The sequence below is a fragment of the Pholis gunnellus genome (genome assembly GCF_910591455.1).
Source record: "Pholis gunnellus genome assembly, chromosome: 21".
Lineage (NCBI taxonomy): Eukaryota > Metazoa > Chordata > Actinopteri > Perciformes > Pholidae > Pholis > Pholis gunnellus.
In genome coordinates, this window is record NC_136548.1 from 11,670,813 (window position 1) to 11,689,527 (window position 18,715).

At 41.1% G+C, this 18,715-nt stretch overlaps 1 protein-coding gene across 4 annotated transcripts; it reads right to left on the reverse strand.

Annotated features, from left to right (window-relative positions):
- Positions 1-1,152: 1,152 nt before the first annotated feature.
- aclyb (ATP citrate lyase b) lies at positions 1,153-17,693 on the reverse strand. 4 transcript variants are annotated; one of them, XM_079182749.1, is made up of 30 exons: positions 17,555-17,693; positions 15,225-15,406; positions 14,477-14,599; positions 13,357-13,419; positions 12,713-12,903; positions 12,030-12,109; positions 11,623-11,753; positions 11,209-11,327; positions 10,838-10,974; positions 10,521-10,582; positions 10,129-10,246; positions 9,709-9,863; positions 9,048-9,141; positions 8,758-8,814; positions 8,101-8,127; positions 6,412-6,553; positions 5,905-6,073; positions 5,687-5,791; positions 5,347-5,543; positions 5,096-5,177; positions 4,836-4,946; positions 4,610-4,737; positions 4,431-4,524; positions 4,011-4,165; positions 3,759-3,909; positions 3,436-3,579; positions 3,139-3,252; positions 2,847-2,929; positions 2,496-2,572; positions 1,153-2,409 (listed from the first exon to the last, which is right to left on the reverse strand). In XM_079182749.1, exons 2-30 carry the CDS (start codon positions 15,381-15,383, stop codon positions 2,315-2,317), a joined length of 3,363 nt encoding a protein of 1,120 aa, XP_079038875.1. In that variant the 5' UTR covers positions 15,384-15,406; positions 17,555-17,693; the 3' UTR covers positions 1,153-2,314. The 4 variants fall into 4 exon arrangements, with proteins under 4 accessions (XP_079038875.1, XP_079038874.1, XP_079038876.1 ...); XM_079182748.1 differs by having other exon boundaries at positions 8,101-8,130; XM_079182750.1 differs by lacking the exon at positions 8,758-8,814 and having other exon boundaries at positions 8,101-8,130.
- Positions 17,694-18,715: the final 1,022 nt, after the last annotated feature.

The window sequence follows — 18,715 nt, forward strand, 5'->3', positions numbered from 1 at the left end:
AGTCTTGTGTGTCGGAAGACAGGAGCGCTCACTTCCGTCTTTAAGAATTTCCCAAATGTACTCGATTTTAGCTGCTGAGTCAATGGGAGGCTCTCAGATTTAAGCCAATACCTACGTCCACACGAGCGACCTATACCCCGGACGCATATACAGAAAAGTCCGACATATTACCGTTTTTTTTTTTAATGTTATGACGTATGAACACGTCCTGATTTTAGGGAAATCTAACTTTGTTTAAAAAGGATGCATCGCATTCGCGCATGCGTGCTGTGAATTTTCTATTTGCTGGTGCATCCTATGAGACTAACGTCTGTTTAACCCCCCTTACTTTAGTGTTCCCGGTCAAATTTGACCGATCTGTTTTTAACTGCTCTTACATTAACACAAAAACCATTAATCATCACCAAATTGTATCGAACACCTTTTTAAGCTGTAAACAATGTCTCAGATGACATGAATAACTGCTGTGAATATTCAAAGAATAGACAGTGGGAATGTATCGCTAAATTAAATGAAACTGTTGTAAGGACATTGCTGACAGGAATATAGGCCTCCCGGACTCTGCATCCCACAGACTTTTTCTAGCCTCGTTTGACTGATATACTCCTGCTAGAATCAACAGACCCTTGTAGGCTTGGAGGTCTACCTGGTCCAATGCTCTCCACAAACACACGCCTCCCCTCCAGGTTTGTCATATCCAGTATAATACCCTCAATGGACTCTGGTAAAAAGAGTTGGAAGCTGGACTTGATGTCATCCACTCGAGAGATGTTGCATATCGTGTTATCATCCTTATGTTTTCAACTCTCTGTCCTGGGAGGATGAATACCTGAGCAAGTTGCCACCCTTGGACTGGAATGTCACCTCAGGTGACTTAACCACAAAACAATTCAATGAAAGTGGTGTGATAGGAAATGTTCGTGTGCTAATACATTTCTACTGTGATTTAGTTGATGTGCCTTACTCACTAACACAACTATATGTGATATATAGGATTGTGTACTGAGAGTGAGAACAGGACCATATGGGTTGTCTCATATGAACATTTCAAATTGTCATTCTCCATTTTTTGACATTTGTTTAGATAATGGTTATCACATCTATTCAAAGATCAAGTCTTCACCTATAACAGACTTGGACACAAGACAAAAGTAAAAGTAAAACAAGTCCTTTATTATACTACCATTTGCAGCATATTACAAAAAACAAAGCATTTTTTTCACAGTTAAATAAAAACAGCAAAAACAAAAAGGTCAAACAGCAGGCCGTACCGTGGGCGGCTACAAAGCGTTTGTGTGTTGGTGTCAAGTCTTTAGTTAAAGTTGGACAATTCTTTTACAGAGCTGTATTATTGGTATTATGTGTAATCATTTCTATAAGTGAAATGGTTTTCATGGTCCCTCACCAAAAGATGCTTTCAAAAGACACAAAGTGCTCATTAATGAAACATTTAGTTTTTCCCCCTTTTGATAAATCTACATTTTACAAAAGTAGTTAAATTTATACTTTGAGTGAAAGACCTGAACCCCTCAAAATTGCATCTAATATACAATAGCTGATGAATTTCAACCACTAGTGTGGTTGTTTTAGGAAAAGCACATGTTTGTTTAATCTGTTTTTTTTTAAGATAAGCTTTGTAACGTCAAACAATTGAACCAATTCTGTTTTTTCACACTTAACAAAGATAACAAATTCCTAAACATAACTTTGGTTTATTTTGTGATGACAACGATCTTTCTCAATAGGAGTGAATCTTGGAAAAGGAATTTAAAAAACGGACACTTCCTTGTGTATAGACTAAGGTGCAAGACTCAGAAAGCATACTTAAGCACACTTTTTGTGGCCTAAAAAAAACAGGCAAATGCTGATAAATTTTATTTTTAGTAGTATAAAAACAACAACATGTTTTTGTATTGTTGAGTTTGAGCACATTTCACTGCAGATTACCTAATCAGATTCCATAACGCAGGAGTCCGGTTTGAAATGTGCTTTGAGTCCTGCCCATTAAAAGTACCAATTTGATTTGTGCTTTTGCAACCGCTGTAGTTTGCATTGGTTTGGGTCTGTGGTCAAAACTGAATAAGTTACATCTCAGCGAGTTTAAATTATTTTTCAAAAACTAAATCTACAAATATACTTCCCCTTTTTCCTCAGTAAAAGCTTTTTCCATTTCCCACAATCACCCTGCAAAGTTTCCCCAAGGCCACTGTTGTCGTACCCGGAGAGTAAATATACATTAAGTGAGATGTTCAACGCTTCCTGACTCATTTGGGCAGTCACATCTGGAAGCGTGTTCCATTCTGTAATGTGGGGATTACATGGACATATGTTCAGGAAGCACATAGGAGATGTCATCCCAGGGGTGGCGGTACAAACCCTGTTTCAGCCTCTTCTGGTCCAGGTAATGTCCTAATGTAAGACAGACACTAGTTAGACATCTCGTTTTAATAATACTTTGAAACTTAGTGTCGCGGCTCCATCTGATTGGGACTCACCAATAAAGCCCATACTACGTCCAAGGACAAAGATCCCATTTAGTGCACCGATCTCCACGAACTCGTCAGCCTCGTCTCTGGAACCAGTTCAACATTCATGTGAGAAACAATACAGGACAGTGTGCTTGCTATCAACACAGAAAACAGACGATGGACCTTTGGCATCTGCATTTCTTTAGTTTGATAAAGGGTTTACAACACACTAATATATATTTGTAAGCAGAAATATATTTATTAATGTGTTTATCAACATCTAAAACTCCTACTGCAGGAGCTGGTGTTTTTTTTTTTTTTACAGACAATAAATGAGAATATAGTAAAACTCAGCTGTAATAACATAAAATATGTTACCGTGTGAAGCCACCGCACGTCCTCAGCAGGTCCACAAAGGCAACACCAATAAAACCGTCTACGTTGAGGATCAGGTTTGGTTTCTGAAAATAAGAAAGTTAATTTATCTAAATGTCAGAGGAATATATGTAAGCCAACTAATTTGCCAAAATTAACATAAGAGGAGGAAAGGTTCAAAAGTCCAAAGATGCCATCAAAGACCATTTGATTTCATTTGTTTTTTCTTTTTCAAGGGAGAAAGAATGATCATGTTTTACGTCACTCTTGCCCTGCTCGTTCAGGTGATGAGTACCTTGGAGGTGGTGATCTTCTCTACGTCTAGGGCGTAGTCGAGTAGCTGGGTGGACGGGAACTGCTGCTTAACAAAGTCCTTCAGAATCTGCACGCGCATGTCTGGGTTGTTGATCTGAAAAAAAGAGACAAACGTTTGTTCATTGTAATTAAAGCTCTTAACTGTAACATATTAATACATTTTTATTCTAATGAAGAATTATTCAGAGATATGAACTTAGAAACTGTCTGCTATAATCTGAAAATGTCATAATTTATGGATAACAATGTAACTTTTAGTGTGAAAAGCTGAGCCTACTGATTTAACTCTGTGTCCGATGCCCATGATCAGCTTGCCGTCCTTCTTCATCTTGTTGACAAACTCCATGGGCAGCATGCCGCTGTCGAATGCCTTGCTGAACAGCTTTGCAGCCGCATCCAGAGCACCTCCAAAGCGGTCCCCCTGGAATTCATGAATAAATCCCGTTTCAGTAGAGAAACAACAGTTTTAGACACATGGTCAAAGTGGGCCGTAAAAGACAAGACAGGTGGATGGGTTTGAAGTTTAGTTTAATTTTTGTCTGTGTTAAAGACGGTGGCACAGTGTATGTGCGTAAGTGTTTGCGTGTGAGCAGTACTGACGATGGTGAGCAGGCCGGAGGTGAGGCTTGAGATCAGGTCCTTGCCAGCACGAGCACAGACGATGGTGTTGTGTGCGCCAGAGACGGCAGGCCCGTGATCAGCAGTCACCATCAGGCACATCTCAATGAACTGGCAGGCATAGCGCGGCAACCTAAACGGAAACACAGCACAGCTTATTCCACTGAAAATATATTTGTAATAAAGTTAATCAGCCAACACTACTTCTCGCTGTCGTCTCGTCTTCATACCGACCTGCGTTGGAACCAGAGCAAGCCCAGCACTCCTCCTAAACCCATCTCCTCCTTAAAGACCTCAGTGATGGGCATGCCGGCGTAGATGAGCTCCTGGCCTCGCTCGTCACAGATGCTCGTCATGAATGAGGCCGGCTTACGGATCAGACCCAACTCCTGGAGGAAATCAAGAAACAGGGGCCCCTTTACACATTTTGTCCACCAGAGGAAACTGACGTAAGAACATTTTTAAACTGTTAAGTGTCTTGCTCAGTAAATACTAAGGTCACAATTCTGTAATAAATAAACTGATTTTATCATAAATGTTGGTTTGTGTCATTTTTCTGTCCCGAAATAAACCGATACATTTCCACGACAATCATGAGCTCGAAATTGTTACCATACAAGATTTGATGAAGTGTATAATGATGAAGTTTATTACCCTGGCCCAAGAGTAATCCATAGGCACTGTTGGGGGAGGCACCTCCTGGGCAGGAGTGATGGTACCATTGGCCACCAGCTCATCATAAACGGTCCTGTTGCATCATAAATTCACAATATAAGTTAAAAAAAAACAATTTAATGATAAACTGTGGTATGACTGTGTGATGCATTTCTCACTTGACGACATCCCCCAGCTCATCAAAGCTCTTTGGTACATAAGCGCCAGCGTCCCTCAGAGCCTGGTTCTTGGCTACTGCCGTTTCTGAAGCCTGGTTGGCACAGGCCCCTGCATGGCCAAACTGAACCTGAAGATAGCAGTGACAGGTTGAGCTTAAAAACTCTGAATTACATGGCAACAACAACAACAACAACAACAAAAACGTTTGCAACAAAGCCACCAAACCTCTGAAGTGAACATGGTGGCACAGGTTCCAATACACCAGGACACCACAGGCTTGGTTATCCTGCCTTCTACGATGCCTTGGCAGATCTTGTACTCCTCTGTGCCTCCAACCTGGGTTGTCAGAGTAAAAAGATGTTAAAAATGGGAATGTGTTTGCCCAAAGACTAATTGTATTAAATACATATGAAGTAAATTAAATAACAATCAACATCACATTGATGTTAATCTGAAAATGTAAACATTTGTGGAGCGACTCCCACCTCTCCCAGCACTATTATCATCTGAACGCCTGGAGTGTCCTGGTAACGCAGGACGTGGTCCATGAAGGTGGAGCCTGGATATCTGGATTAAGAGAAGAGAACACAAGAGCTTAAAAAGGTCTGTCAGACGACAATACGTTTCTGTGGAGCAGGGATACATTATCTTAAAATCTAACAACTAATAGTTTCACATCAGGTTTCAACAACCGTCTCTCATTCCTCAGCAAATATTTGCAAATAAGTTCTTGTACCTGTCTCCTCCGATGGCAACGCCTTCATAGACGCCGTCTGTTGTGCGGGAGACAATGTTGTTCAGCTCGTTGGACATGCCCCCGGAGCGCGACACATAGGCCACGCTGCCAGGGCGATAAAGTTTGGAAGCCAGGATGTTGTCCAGCATGCCACCTGTGTTGCCGATCTTAAAACAGCCAGGCTTGATGCCGCCAACCTGGGAGACAGAAAACAATGGGTATCAAATGAACTTATGTGAGCCCTCTTAAACAGCAAAATAACAGCTGCAATTACAGTCTACTGCAGTACTCTGAAATAATCTCTTTTCATAGTCTCTGATGGCGAGATGTGGCTTCATACCGTAGCGGGGCCGATGATAGCGACACCTTTCTCATCAGCCTTCTTGATTATCTTCCTTGTCTGAGCCTCAGGAATGCCCTCCGCTATGATGGCGATGGTGTGGATCTGAAAACACAATTAGACAAAAGAGCCGACTTTCAAGTCCATCTGAATCTCACAAGTTTATGCAGGGATGTGTGGGCTTATATGTAAATCTAGTTTACACTGAGTCTTTCTACCTGTGGGTACTGCATGGTCTCCATAGTGCTGTCGAAGGCTGAGCGCAGTGACGCAAAGCTAATCAGGACGTCCACCTCAGGGTGCTTCTTCATGGCATCGGCCATGTTCTTGTAGACCGGCAGCAGGATCTCTTTGTGGCCCCAGTAAAACTTCTGCTTGTGATCCCCACTGTGCAACACAGAAATGTGGTGTAGAGTAATATATATATATATATATATTTAAAAAATACATTTTATTTCAACTTCAAGGGCAGTCTGATTTACATCACCGATATAACATTTTTTTGGGACCGTAATAGTGTCGCTAACACAATCACAAAACTATACAGATAATATGTAGTTATCATCAAAATGAGGGTTGAGTTTGAGGATGGGTGTGGGTGCTGGAACAACACATGATATCTGCATTGAAACAGTATTTAGGACGATCAGTTGCAACACTGTAAAGATGATCAGTGGAATATCAAATCCTCATTTCAGACAAACTTCAGATCTTGGGGAACCTACGTGAAGGGGTAGACCATGGCTGCCACGGAGGGGTCGTCCCGGGAGCATACGTAGTCGAAGTCCAGCATGCCTTGCACGGCACGTGTCTGCATGCCCCAGACTATGGACTTGGTTTTCTTTCTGAAGAGTGTGGTGGGTTTGGCTAAAAGAACAAGATGGCAGAAAGAGATAGAGAGTCAAGTTAGAGCTTGGAAAGACAAAAGAACACCACGACAGGTGAGAGGCGGGGCTCAGGCTCAGGGAAATAGCAGGATGGGGATGGTAACAGGCAGAGTACAGAGATGCAAGAGGCAGAGAAAACAACTTCTCACCATTGCAAACACCGCTTCAAAAGGAAGGGCATGTTTCTCGTGTTGCTGCAGTTTGCCTGCATTAGGAATATGGCAGTTTTTTCTTTTTTTGTTACCGGTGCATTGTAATATGGGCACTGCACATCTGTTTGTAGTTGACAAATGCTGCTGTTGCATTCAACCATGCACAACTCACATTTGTAAGTGTAACCAAGTTACTCTGCAAATCCATTATTTTGTCCACCTCCGGGTCACACAGTAAAAAGGAATAATGTTAAAATGTCAAATGGCACAAGTGGTTGTGTTAGAGGGTTTGGAATGGGGGACATCTGGTTTAAAGTTAGATTAAAAACAATTCCATTCACACATGGTATCAACAACTGTCAGTTCTGCACAAGGCACTTGTCACAGATAGACAACTAGCTACAAAAGCTTTTTCTACTGCATGTTTGTAAAGGTTGCTGTGTGCTCTTAGAAACCCTACTTGCTCAGTACCAAGCAGGAATACCACACAAGCCTCGACTGTGGATAGCAAAGCTGTCTACTGATAATTAAATTAATACATTTCAACCCAAGGTCCAGATAACACAGCAACCCAGCAGTAGTGCAAGACAAAAAAAATGAGAACCGGAAAAAAGTATCAAGTATTCTGTTTAAATTACAGAATGTCAACATGTTAGTGTACAATGTGGTTTGAAGCATTTGTTGTGAAGCTAATCGCCATTCTTGCCACACATTTGAAGTGCAAGTCCTCCCAAGTCTCTCCTCTCTGTCCAGAATCGCTGCCTTCTGCTGTTCTCTGATCTGATCCCAAGAAAGTTGTGCACAAAGCTATCAGTTATTCAGCACTATCAGTGCCTCTCTAACACAGCGCTGTAAAGTGACGGGTAATGTTTTACAGGGTTTCTGCAGGATGCACAAAGTTAAATTTATACAGAGATTTTAATTTAATACCTGTGTGATAATCAAACCTTCCACATTTTGAAACAATGATGGAAACCAATGGGGCTCTTAAGACTTTTCAAGACCTGCAGATACCCGGGTTTTAGGATGAAGCTGATGTTGAAGATGATCGATGTCATGGTTTTGTCTCGAGGTATCCTTACTATTTAATTCAAATATTAAAGAAACGTCTGCCATGGTTTATTGTCACACTACTTGTATTTCGTACCAAGATAATTTACCAATGTCAACTTGAACATAAATTTGTTGAAGAAACATTTCCATCCAGAGACATAAAAGAGCAACCCTCTAAAAGGTGAGTAAGCCCCCGTAAGAATGTGAAAAATGAGGACATACTGCGGAGAAACATCAGCGAACACACAAAAATGGGAAGGCAGAGGGAAGTGGACAGAGGGCGGAGAAGGCAGGAGGACAGCTTTTTCACACCCTTCCATACCTCCGCTGCAGCCTGAAGAGGCTTGTGCTTCTGTGACCCATGGGACAGGAACACAAAATGTGACAAAATGAGCACAAAAAAAAGAGAGAAAAAAAATGAGTGCATATTTTTATTATTATTATTCATTGAACAGGCTTCAATGCATTCTGTAGACTGTGTGTCATCTCTGAAAGCACACCTTAGGAAAGACCATGCAAAGCTCAGCTGCTACAGAGCATGCCTTAGCTGTGAAGATAAATCTAAAAAGGTGTCGTCAAAGACACAATCAAAGCCACATGTCCTGTGCTGGATGTCCTGAAACTAATATTACATTAATTATAATAAAACTATCCCTTCACAACAACACACAACTCATTCTAAAGATGACAAATCTCTTTTAAAGTTCCTTGTATTTATGAGACTTGCTTAATTTGTGGATTATCTACAATTCTTTCTACAGTTTTTAATTACTCCAAAGATGAAAAAAAATACAAATATCTAATTGCTGAAGAATATAATGTCCCCAATGGACTACTGAGGTGATGCAAAATAAAGGCGTCGCACACACACACTCCTCTCTAGATTAGGAGGGCGAGGGGTAAGAAGAAAAAGAGGCAGACCAGTGTAGAGTGTGTGAGCAGGCGAGCGCAGTGTGGGCATGGCACACCTATCGCTTACCTTTCCAATCGCCTGTGACCATATTCTTCAGAGGCCACAGTATAGAATGGAGAGAGTCTTAGAAAAACGAGCATGAGAAAGACGAGGGTGAGTGGACAGTTTGTGCAGCAAAACGGGAGGAGGTGGGAGAAATAGAGAGAAAATTAAAAATGCAAAACGGCAGCATTTGGAGGGAAGAAGAAAAACAGGACGCAAGGAAAAGTGAAATGAAAAAAGCAGAAGTGTATGAGTACATATGGAGCGTTGCTGATAACACGCAGTAGTGAGGCGAGTGCTGCCGTCTTAATCACCTGCTGGAAGATCTGCTTTAGACTTTTTGGCCGGGTTGACCTCGCTAGACGTCCTGGGTTCGGAGAATGAAGCGGTCCTCGTTGTAGCTGGAGTCTGGTAAAGAAAACAAACAATCAATGAGAAGTTTTAGCAGGGAACTAACAGTTTCCCTCTTAAAGTAACGTTTTTCCACCTTTAGTATACACATGCCATGTATGAGTTTATTACCAGTCAACTTAGCCTTTGACATGCATCTTTGAAGAGAACATGAAGACTACAGTTAACAAGTAAAAAGGAGGCTAAAAAGCACACAGACTATGTGAAAAGAAAACCATGTTTTGCTATAAAATACAATAGAGCTACTCGAACAAGTCCCAAAGTCCAAACCTTTCAAAGCTTAGTGTTTGAACATGCGTGACTAAATTGTAACACAAGTAAGTGAATGCTCTGAAACAGGCAAAGCCTTTTACAACATGTGAACAAAAGCTGCATATATTTGTGCAATCTATAATGTTAATGCATCTAAAGACGGGTATATCTTACAGGATATTTCACAATTTAAAAGTCACTAGATCAACATCACATGTGGTGGCCATCTTAAGCAGTAGGACATCTGTAATGTGTGTAGAAGAGAGGCAGACCATCCTAATTTTCTCTTAGTGGGTAACTGAATGAAAATACCACTGGGCTGTTGCTGGCGTTGAGGAGGAAGTTGGCCGTATGTGCGTCCATCGGGGGCTGGTTAGGGATTGGCCGGTGGCCCAGAGCCATTCCAACAATGGCCGTCATATGAGTCTCGGTACCAAACACATGGATGGGGATACCTGTGGTCTTCCCTGCAGAAAGAGTTAAACAACTTAATTTAAATTTGTTTCTAACAATTTGACATGGATGAAAATTTCTTTTTTTTCTTAACTGGCATTCATGCGCTCATATAACCTGTGTAACAACATTGTTATCCCTCTTTCCTGTCACGTGTAGTCCAATAACATCACTTGACACCAGGTATTTCCAGAGTAACAAGTTACATACTACAGTCATCCTCCTCCTTTGATCTCAGACTGGGCTCTTCTTTGTGACCTTAAGCTTCATTTCACTCACCTACTTCACCCATGACCCTCAGCCCCTCCTGGTAGTTGGGCCCGCCACGTCGAACAAAGATGGTGACCTCGTGCTCCTTCAGAGGACCTTGGTAGTCTTTGATGGCCCTGACAATGCCCTGAGGAGAGAGAGACCGGCAGGTCAGGTCAGTGATTCACAGACTGTGATTTATTCAGAAATTCCTGCATGGGTGTGTCAGCCATTAAGTCAACAAAGAAAATGTACTTTAATATCTTCAGAATGAACGAAATAGTGTCTTGAAGTTAGTTTTCTCCTTTATATTAAAAGATATGAATACACATTGTGTGGACTAAATCGCACTATGAAGGCCTGTGATACCATTTAGACTCGTTTACTTTCATAGTGTTTGAGATAAACACATCGCGTTTTACCTTGAATGTGGCTGCTACATTGGTGAAGTTGGCAATACTTCCTCCGATGATCAGCACTTTCCCTGCAGGATACATAAAAGAGGAGTGTTGTTAGGTTAAGAATATGTTCATGAGTGAAATGGGACACCTCAGTAACAGTTTGGCCATGAAGTCTATTGCTGGCAACAGACGCGCCGTGAACAGTGAGAGACCATGTGACACATTAAAGGAGAGCAAGCAGGTCACATCGCGGGGGAATGATCAAACACTGGTTTCCATGCTTAAAGCAAACTTTAGTTTGTGCAAACAAGCCCTAACAAAGTGTTGGCTGTACCAACCTTGTGTATGTTTCTCCCGTGTCATCAGAGAGAGGATGGTTTTAGCGTAGTCGTAGGTCTGCTGTTCACTGGGTGCGCCAGAGTACTCGCCATAGTTTGCCAGTTCATCCACCCCGCCGAGGTCACAGATGGTGTCGCTAAAGAAGAGTGAAGGTGGACAGTTAAGTACTGTGGTGTTCTTGTAAACAAGCAAAAGTTATGTTTACATTCAGTTTAACTCACCAAAAACACATTGTGTGTATATTTGAGGTCTAACAAAAGTCACAAAGCCGATATCTTATTTGGTATATTAAATATACAGCATGTCTTACATCCACCAAAGCTCTTTGAGTAGCTTCTGTTAGCTGCAAAAGGCTCGATATAAACCCTACCTGTAGACTACTGAAGCCCCTCCTCCAGCCACCATGGTCCAGATCCTGCCACGGGGGTTCAGCAGGGTCAGCTTCAGACTGGCACCGCTCTTTGCATCCAGATCAGCTATGTATGCCTCCTACAACAGACACATGGTGGCAATAAGGCCAAGGATGGAGGCACAAACCAAGATTCAAGCTACTTATTCACTTAAGTTTCTGACTAATGTCAATGTAAGTTGCCATTTGGGACGACAACTGGTATTTGTTCTCAGAGGCGTCCAAAAATATAATTACTGTAGAAATAAAACGACATAACATTGAAATTGTACATCCCTCTTGATTAGACAAAAGACCCATTTACTTTTTCTATAACCCAACAGACCTTATTACACACATACATAAAAACCTGCTTCGTTGTACTTCAGATCTCACCTCTGGATATGCTTCTCTGCCAAAGGGTGGTGGAAACTCCACATCACCCCATTTAGCCTTGCAGATGTAATCTGCTGTGGCATCAATCTTGGCTGCCATGTCGAGGACGTACACTCCATCTTTGGTGACGACTGGTTAAGAGAATAAAAGTTGTGTTATCCATTGATTCAACTTTTAAAACAAAGATTTGTATTTAAACAGGCAGTCTGTTACAGCAGAGTATGTACACATTAGTAACCTGCTCCCATAAATGAATAATGGATCCCCTCAAAGCACTTCATTCTGTTGACTTTATACGTTATAGTAATAAAACAAAGTGAAGAATAACACTGCATCTGCTTCTGAGAGTCATAAAGTAGAAATGAATATAAATATGCACCGGTGTGTGTGAAGTTATAAAAGCGTACCTATAGGGTTGATCTCAAGATAGGTGAAGTAGAGGTCCTCGTATAAGTTGAAGAGGCCAACTATAAAACTGGCCAAGACTCTTTAAGAAGGAAAACAAACAGTGTATTAAAATGAGCACACGACAAAGCTCACTAGAAAACCACATCAAATTAAATGTAATACAAATTTAACACTAAATAACACATTTATTTGCCAAACAAATATCCGTCTTATAACAGTAGATCACAGGGGTTGAGCTGGTGAGAAACTAGTCAAACAGAAATGTTATGCAGCATAAAAGAGAGAGAGATCAGCATGTTCTCTGCACCCTGGGGGATGGTATTTGTAAAAGGGAAAAACAAAACAAAAATCTAAAACAAAACACAGCTCAAGGTCTCAGCAAAACAGCAAAAGACTCACACTGAAGACAGAGAGGCTCTTTGATGAATTGGCACAAACATATTGGTAACAGTAACAAATAAAACCCAACAAAACCAGGTTTCTACCGACATATACGGGACAATAACTACATATAATGATATAAAATATGGCTGTTAACACAGTGTATTTGTGACAATAACTGGCTAGTATGAGGGGAGCACTTCTCATCAAAGCCTCTCTGAGGTGAAGTTGATTAAAGTGAGGTTTACTGCTGTAGATCTTTCTGTGTAGATAAAAACAACAAAAAAGGGTGAGTCCGTACTCTTTCTTTTCATCAGGAACGTGTGTGAGGAGCTTCTCCTTGACTTGCTCCTCACTCAGCTTCTCATCCACCGCAACCAACAGCCTCTGGGCCTTGGTGTCCACATCCCCCACCTCCACTCCTCCCTCGTGGTGGAAAAGCACATGGTCGCCTTCACGCGTGGCATAAATACACACGTAAAACTCCTCCTCCTGGGTGATCCAAACACAAGGGTACACAAACACGTTTAGTTTGCGAGGAGCAGAGCATGTAGTTTCACTTATTAATAGAATGCTGACAAGCTTGTTTGAAGAAGATCCAGAACGTCCAGTTCCTTATTTTAAAAGTTGAGCCGACCTTCATACAGGCACATTTCGTACCGCAGTCATGAGTGACATACGAATTACACACCATTCAGTTTGTTCACCTAATAAAACTGTGGGAATCAACCAACTAATCACAAGCACACTGACCTAAATACAACACACAAAATAATGTTTGTATCCTGGCCCTGGAGGTTTCTTTGTCCGGCTGAGACGGTCGACTATTTGTTCCCTTCGCTAGCGTCTATGATTAAAAGGCTACACAAATAAACTTGAGTTGGCTTTCAAGCATAAACATGATGTAGAATGACGAAACAAGCTGATGAAACAAGCTGATGTTACCTGTGTGTGTTGAACAAACTGCTCAATGAGGAAGTTCTTCAGCACACCCCTTGCCTTTCCAACCTATTCAAGACCAAAGAGAAATCACAAGCATGTTAGTCTAAATTCCTTTTCTTATGAAAAGGCAAAAGCTAGTTCTCTCATGTTTGTATGCACGGGGGACCAGAATAGACCACCCTCCTCCACTGGCATTATATAACCTTTGACCTGGCAGATCTAAACATAAGCCCGTGGCCTCTGGCACTGGACACAACAACCTTCTGCACTCAACAGGTCCATATGCTGGGGGGTAATGGACACGGAGGAACTGTAGCTTGTATTCCCTTCAGATGTACAAAAGACAACATGCCAGTCATGTGATTTACGACATGGGTCAGCCTGTTAAGAGTATTGTTATCTTCATCTACGACTTAATTATTCTGTGAAATCACAATGAGGAGCAGGGGCCGCGTGCTAAATGTATCTAAGATGCATATTCGTCGTTTAAATAAGTTGTCTATTGTCTGTAGTTATGTCCCAAATTTCCATCATGGCGGATAAAAATAAAATAAAAATAAAAACAGATGACGAATAATCAAGAAACAAATTAAAAGAACATGTTTAAAACTCCATAGATTCTTAGAAGAACAAATTAACCCCAAAGAAAAACAAAGTTCTTGGTGAGCTGATACAGAGTGCTGGTTATTCATCGGAGCAGATTCTAAGCAAATTAAATGATGTTATTTTGAATAGAGGATACAGACACAGAATTGTTGGTCCTTCACAAAAGACTGACTGTTCTTTGTTTGGATGACACGACAGCTAAGTGACCAGTAAAGCTGCGTTGAGACCGACATTAGACGTGTCAGTGTTGGCCTATCAAATTACATATTTCTGGTAAATTACTTTGTAACGGCATATTTCTACTGTTTTACTTGCGGATTGTCACAACAAACAACTTTACGGAGAATTAAAATCCTTAAAAGTTTGATAAACAACAGTGCAGTGTTTTGGTGTCTGATAAACCTTGATCCGTTACTCCAGCTGGGCTTCTGGGATCATTTTTTCATTGTCTTAAAAAGGCAACGTTGGGCCGCTTTGTATCTAACAAGACAGACAGAGAGAGAGAGAGATCACTCACAGTGGTCTCTTTCATGACGTGGGCTTTAACCCACTCTTTGACACCCTGCAGGTCCAGGTCGATGCCCACCAGTCCGAGTTTCCCACGCCGTTTGATTAGTTGATCTGGCTTTACCACCAGCCGCTACAGGGAAGCAAGTGGAAGACATGATCAGCCCAATATTAAACAAAGGACACAGATTTGCATCAATACTGGTGTGACAAACACAACTGATAACAGGCTGATACTGGTAACACATTACAAATAATATGACAAGCTCTCGGTGTGCAAGTATTACTTCCTTGTAAATTTTAATTTAAGTACAAACACACACACACACAGTCAATGATAGCTCAAACCAGGGATAACATATCATTGTTTTAGCTGTATGCTAAGGGCTTTAACACTCTTATATATCCATTAATTCAAAATGCCAAACTCAGCCTCAGATATGTGGTATCTGCTTATGCTAATAATTGATTTTAGAGTATAATATGAACACTTTTCGATTACTGAACTAGCTCTAATTTCGTCAAATATTTCCACAAGTACACACAAAATGCTAAAAGTCACTCAATGCATCTAAAGACACGGTCACATGCCACTGTGACGGTAATGACATTATGTCCTGCAAATCACGTACAAAGAGTTTGAGTGATAGATGGCGCCGTAATTAAGCCTCATGACTTGAACACTCCTTTGCCAGCAGAAGAAACAACCTGAAGCTAAGACTAGCAGAAGCCGGTTGAGTCTGTCCCAGCTGCCTCACCTCCTTCAGCAGCCATGGATGCTCCTGTGTGAGGCGGTCCCAGTCGGTCTCAGCGGTGACACTGGCGTAGAGGAAGCGGTTCTGCACTGCCGCGGAGGTGCAGATATGCTTATACAAGAACTCTTTTCCCGTCTGCTCTGAGATGGCTTTCGCCGACATGGCAGCGCCAGTAAGCACAGGACCTTTTAGAGAGAGAAGTCAACAGTTCACAGAGTTACAACATCATCACGTGTTCATGCATTATGTGCATTTTGAGCACCAAGGAGCTACAGGAAAAGATAATTATGATTTTCAACCTAGACGGGGTTATTACTTGTTATTACATGCCTGTTGAAAAATTTGAAATCCTGCTACCAGTATAGCACATTCAATCAATAACCCAATCAAACTGTCATGTTTTACAAAGACAGTCAAACTAGCCTTAATCTAATGGCTTACATATCTATCCAATACAGTCCACTGGCAATAAAGGCAGCTGCCAAAATATAACATATTTGTCTTTATTAGGGGAGCTAGAGACAGTTATGGTCCAACATCTACAGATGATTCTATGCACCATAAACTTAGACTTGCTAAAAATTGCATGAACCAATATCCTTTAGGTACAATACATCCTGAGTCTACCACGTCATCATAGCTCTTCTCTGTTTATTTTATTAGTGGTGTGCATGAACGCCTTCTGGCTAACAGAGCAGACTACTGGAGAAAGCAGAGATTAAACATTAACACTGCTGAGTTTTAGGGTTCTTGTATTCACTGATGACAGATCAGTTACTCTTTGTTCCGATCTTTGAAAAATAAATCTTTCCTGTACCTTCTATGTATTGTTATATATTATATGCAGCTAGAGCTGAAATGCTTAGTTGATCACCAGAAAATTAGCAAATATCATTTTCCAACAAAGAATTATGATAATCTTTTGCTTCCAGCTTGTCAGATGTAAAGACAGTTGTTATTCTGTTATCGCTGTAGAGTATTTGAGTATATTTGGGTTTTGAGCCAAGTAACATGGAGACATCCACTGAAAATAATAAGCACAATAGTTTTGACTTTCATGAGACATCAAGCCAAAAAAAAGATAAGCACAAACCAAGGTCAAATGGAAGGCATGTTTGCATTTTAGAATGTCCCAACACTTTGGGTATTTGTGGAAAGGTGTGAAGGACGAGATGATCCAAAACAAAAGACAAAACGTTGCCCTGACGATCTCGACAGTCTTGTTTGAAACATCGCTGCATGTTGTAAAACCTGCTCGGCCAACACAAAGCACACAACTATGGCTCCAGTGTGTGGAACAGCCCCAACAGGTCCACGAACCAGCTTTAAGATCAGTGCTACATACAAATACACAGCCAAGATAAGCAGTGAGCCTTGATAGCATGCATCCCATCTCATCTGCCTTTGTGTAACTGATAACATTTTTATGGTGGGTTTTATGACAGCTTCTAAAATACTAGCAATGGCTTTATGGCCACAGCTTCTGCATCAGCTGCAGCACTTCAACCCAGAAAGTCTGTAAGATGTCTGTGACATCTAACTCTGGGGGGGTGGGGGGGGAGACTGGCTAGGATTTAGCTTAGCACGCTATCCTGTCATGCTTTCAGAGGCAGATGTCCCAGTATTTAGTCAGCCATAATCCTTGGGTCATTGTTTGAAGCCATCTAGCCGTGAAATATGTGTCAATGTACATACTCCTCCACATGAAGGAAACTGGATTTGGAGGTAGTATAGCAGCATCACAAGGGGGCCAGAAAAAGGGTGAACTAGCTGCTTCAGACCCACAGCTGCTGTTTGATGAGCCTGGCAGTGCTCTGGCATCACTTTTCCTGTGCAAACTGCCCTCATGTGAGTCAATGAAGCTCCTGTAGCAGCTACCACACCCACTCCTCAGCCTTTAACTTGCTAGCCAAGCAAGTCCAATAAATACTTTAGCTTTCAGCCCACAGTGGGTAAACAAAAGGTACAACTTCCTAGGGAGGAGACGAAGTGGACAGATGCTAGTAGGTGTGGCGAAACCTACGGAGTGAGATGTGACAGGAAATAACAATCTATAGATGATGGTTTAAGTTAGCCTGCTGAGTGATGAGCTAGTTACATCTATTCAAACTAGGTTTTCAAGATGAACAGCTAGCTAAGGAAAGCGATGTAGGAAACTCTGGTAGGATGCCAGTGGCTGTAAGTTTCAGCAGACAAACCTCACAGCATCGGCTAACCTGGAAGTCCAGACTGAGATGCTAACTGCTGCACACTCACATTGCTGCAAACAATGCTAACGGTTATCCAGAGAAGCTAGCTAGCTAAAGGTTGGAGGTTAAAAATTATTTAGTTACCTTGTCAATGAAAGTAGCACCTCCTCGAAGTAAAGGAGTCGCGTCTCGGTCGAAGACAACACACTAGAGAGTTCTCCTTGTTGCCCCGGATCTGCTGCTGTCAGTCGCCACCTCACTCCAACCCTGTCGCACCATAATCTGGCGACCGATTACACGTCGTTTGCCGGCGCTTGATTGGTTTAAACAAGGTCACGTGCTGATGTCAGTTACGCCCACAGCTTTATAATAAGAATCCACCTGAAATGAATCACTACAAAAACGGCAATGTTTTAAATAAGTGCTGGTCAAAAAATAACGCCCTCAATTCCAGGAAATTATGATAACTTGTTCTGTATTGCACCTATTAAAACAAAGCTTTACAGTAAGAAAACATAATAAAAGTAGATACATGTGCACAACATTTTATTTATTTCCAAGTGAAACATTATTCTTAAGGTTTCCAGGTTAATGTCATCTTTTAAATCACTTCCCAAATTATATCTTTGAAAAAAGAAGTAGTCCTTAAAGGAGACATATTATGCACATTTGCAGGTTCATACTTGTATTTTAAGTTTCTACTAGAACATGTTTACATGCTTTAATTTAAAAACAAACAAAACAAAACTCTTCATATTTAAATTTTCAACAGAAGTGCATTGCTAGCAAACAGTTTGGGTCCTTGTTTACTTCCCGTGGGATGATGTAATTCTCATACACTGCAACCTGTTGTAAACTGGGACACATTTAGAATATTTACATTTAAAACTGTGAAATGGTTCAAATTATTGTATAGTAGTGACATCACAACTGTAAGGAAACCCAGAGGGCTCATTTAAAGGCACAGTTTCTGAACAGGCTGTGTGTATTCCTTCATGGATTGAGCATTTTGATATTTCCATAGAATATGTATATGGCACAAAGTCCTCCTTTATAAAAAAAAATCACTTTTTAGAATATGAGACATTAAAATACTGAGTAAATTATAGTAAATTTAAGACAAAAAAAGTCCAATATTACAGCAAAAGACGAGCCTTTATTTTTCGCAATAAGAAAAGCGTATCGTTAATACTGTGACAAGTTTTAAAAATGATACATAGATCAGTGAGAGAACAGTTAATAGAAGCTTCCAACGTACCATCAGTGCCCTTTTAAAACAGGTGGAACAAGTAGGGGAGGGGCTGC

What these genes read in the sequence shown, in the direction of transcription:
- aclyb (XM_079182748.1), bottom strand. Translation starts at nt 15,383, where the DNA reads ATGTCGGCGAAAGCCATCTCAGAGCAGACGGGAAAAGAGTTCTTGTAT. An exon ending in CTCTTCAGGCTGCAGCGGAG is followed by an intron (nt 6,554 to 8,100) that starts GTATGGAAGGGT and finishes TTGTTCTTTTAG; the next exon opens with CCAAACCCACCACACTCTTC. An exon ending in CCTCCGGCCTGCTCACCATC is followed by an intron (nt 3,580 to 3,758) that starts GTCAGTACTGCT and finishes CATGAATTCCAG; the next exon opens with GGGGACCGCTTTGGAGGTGC.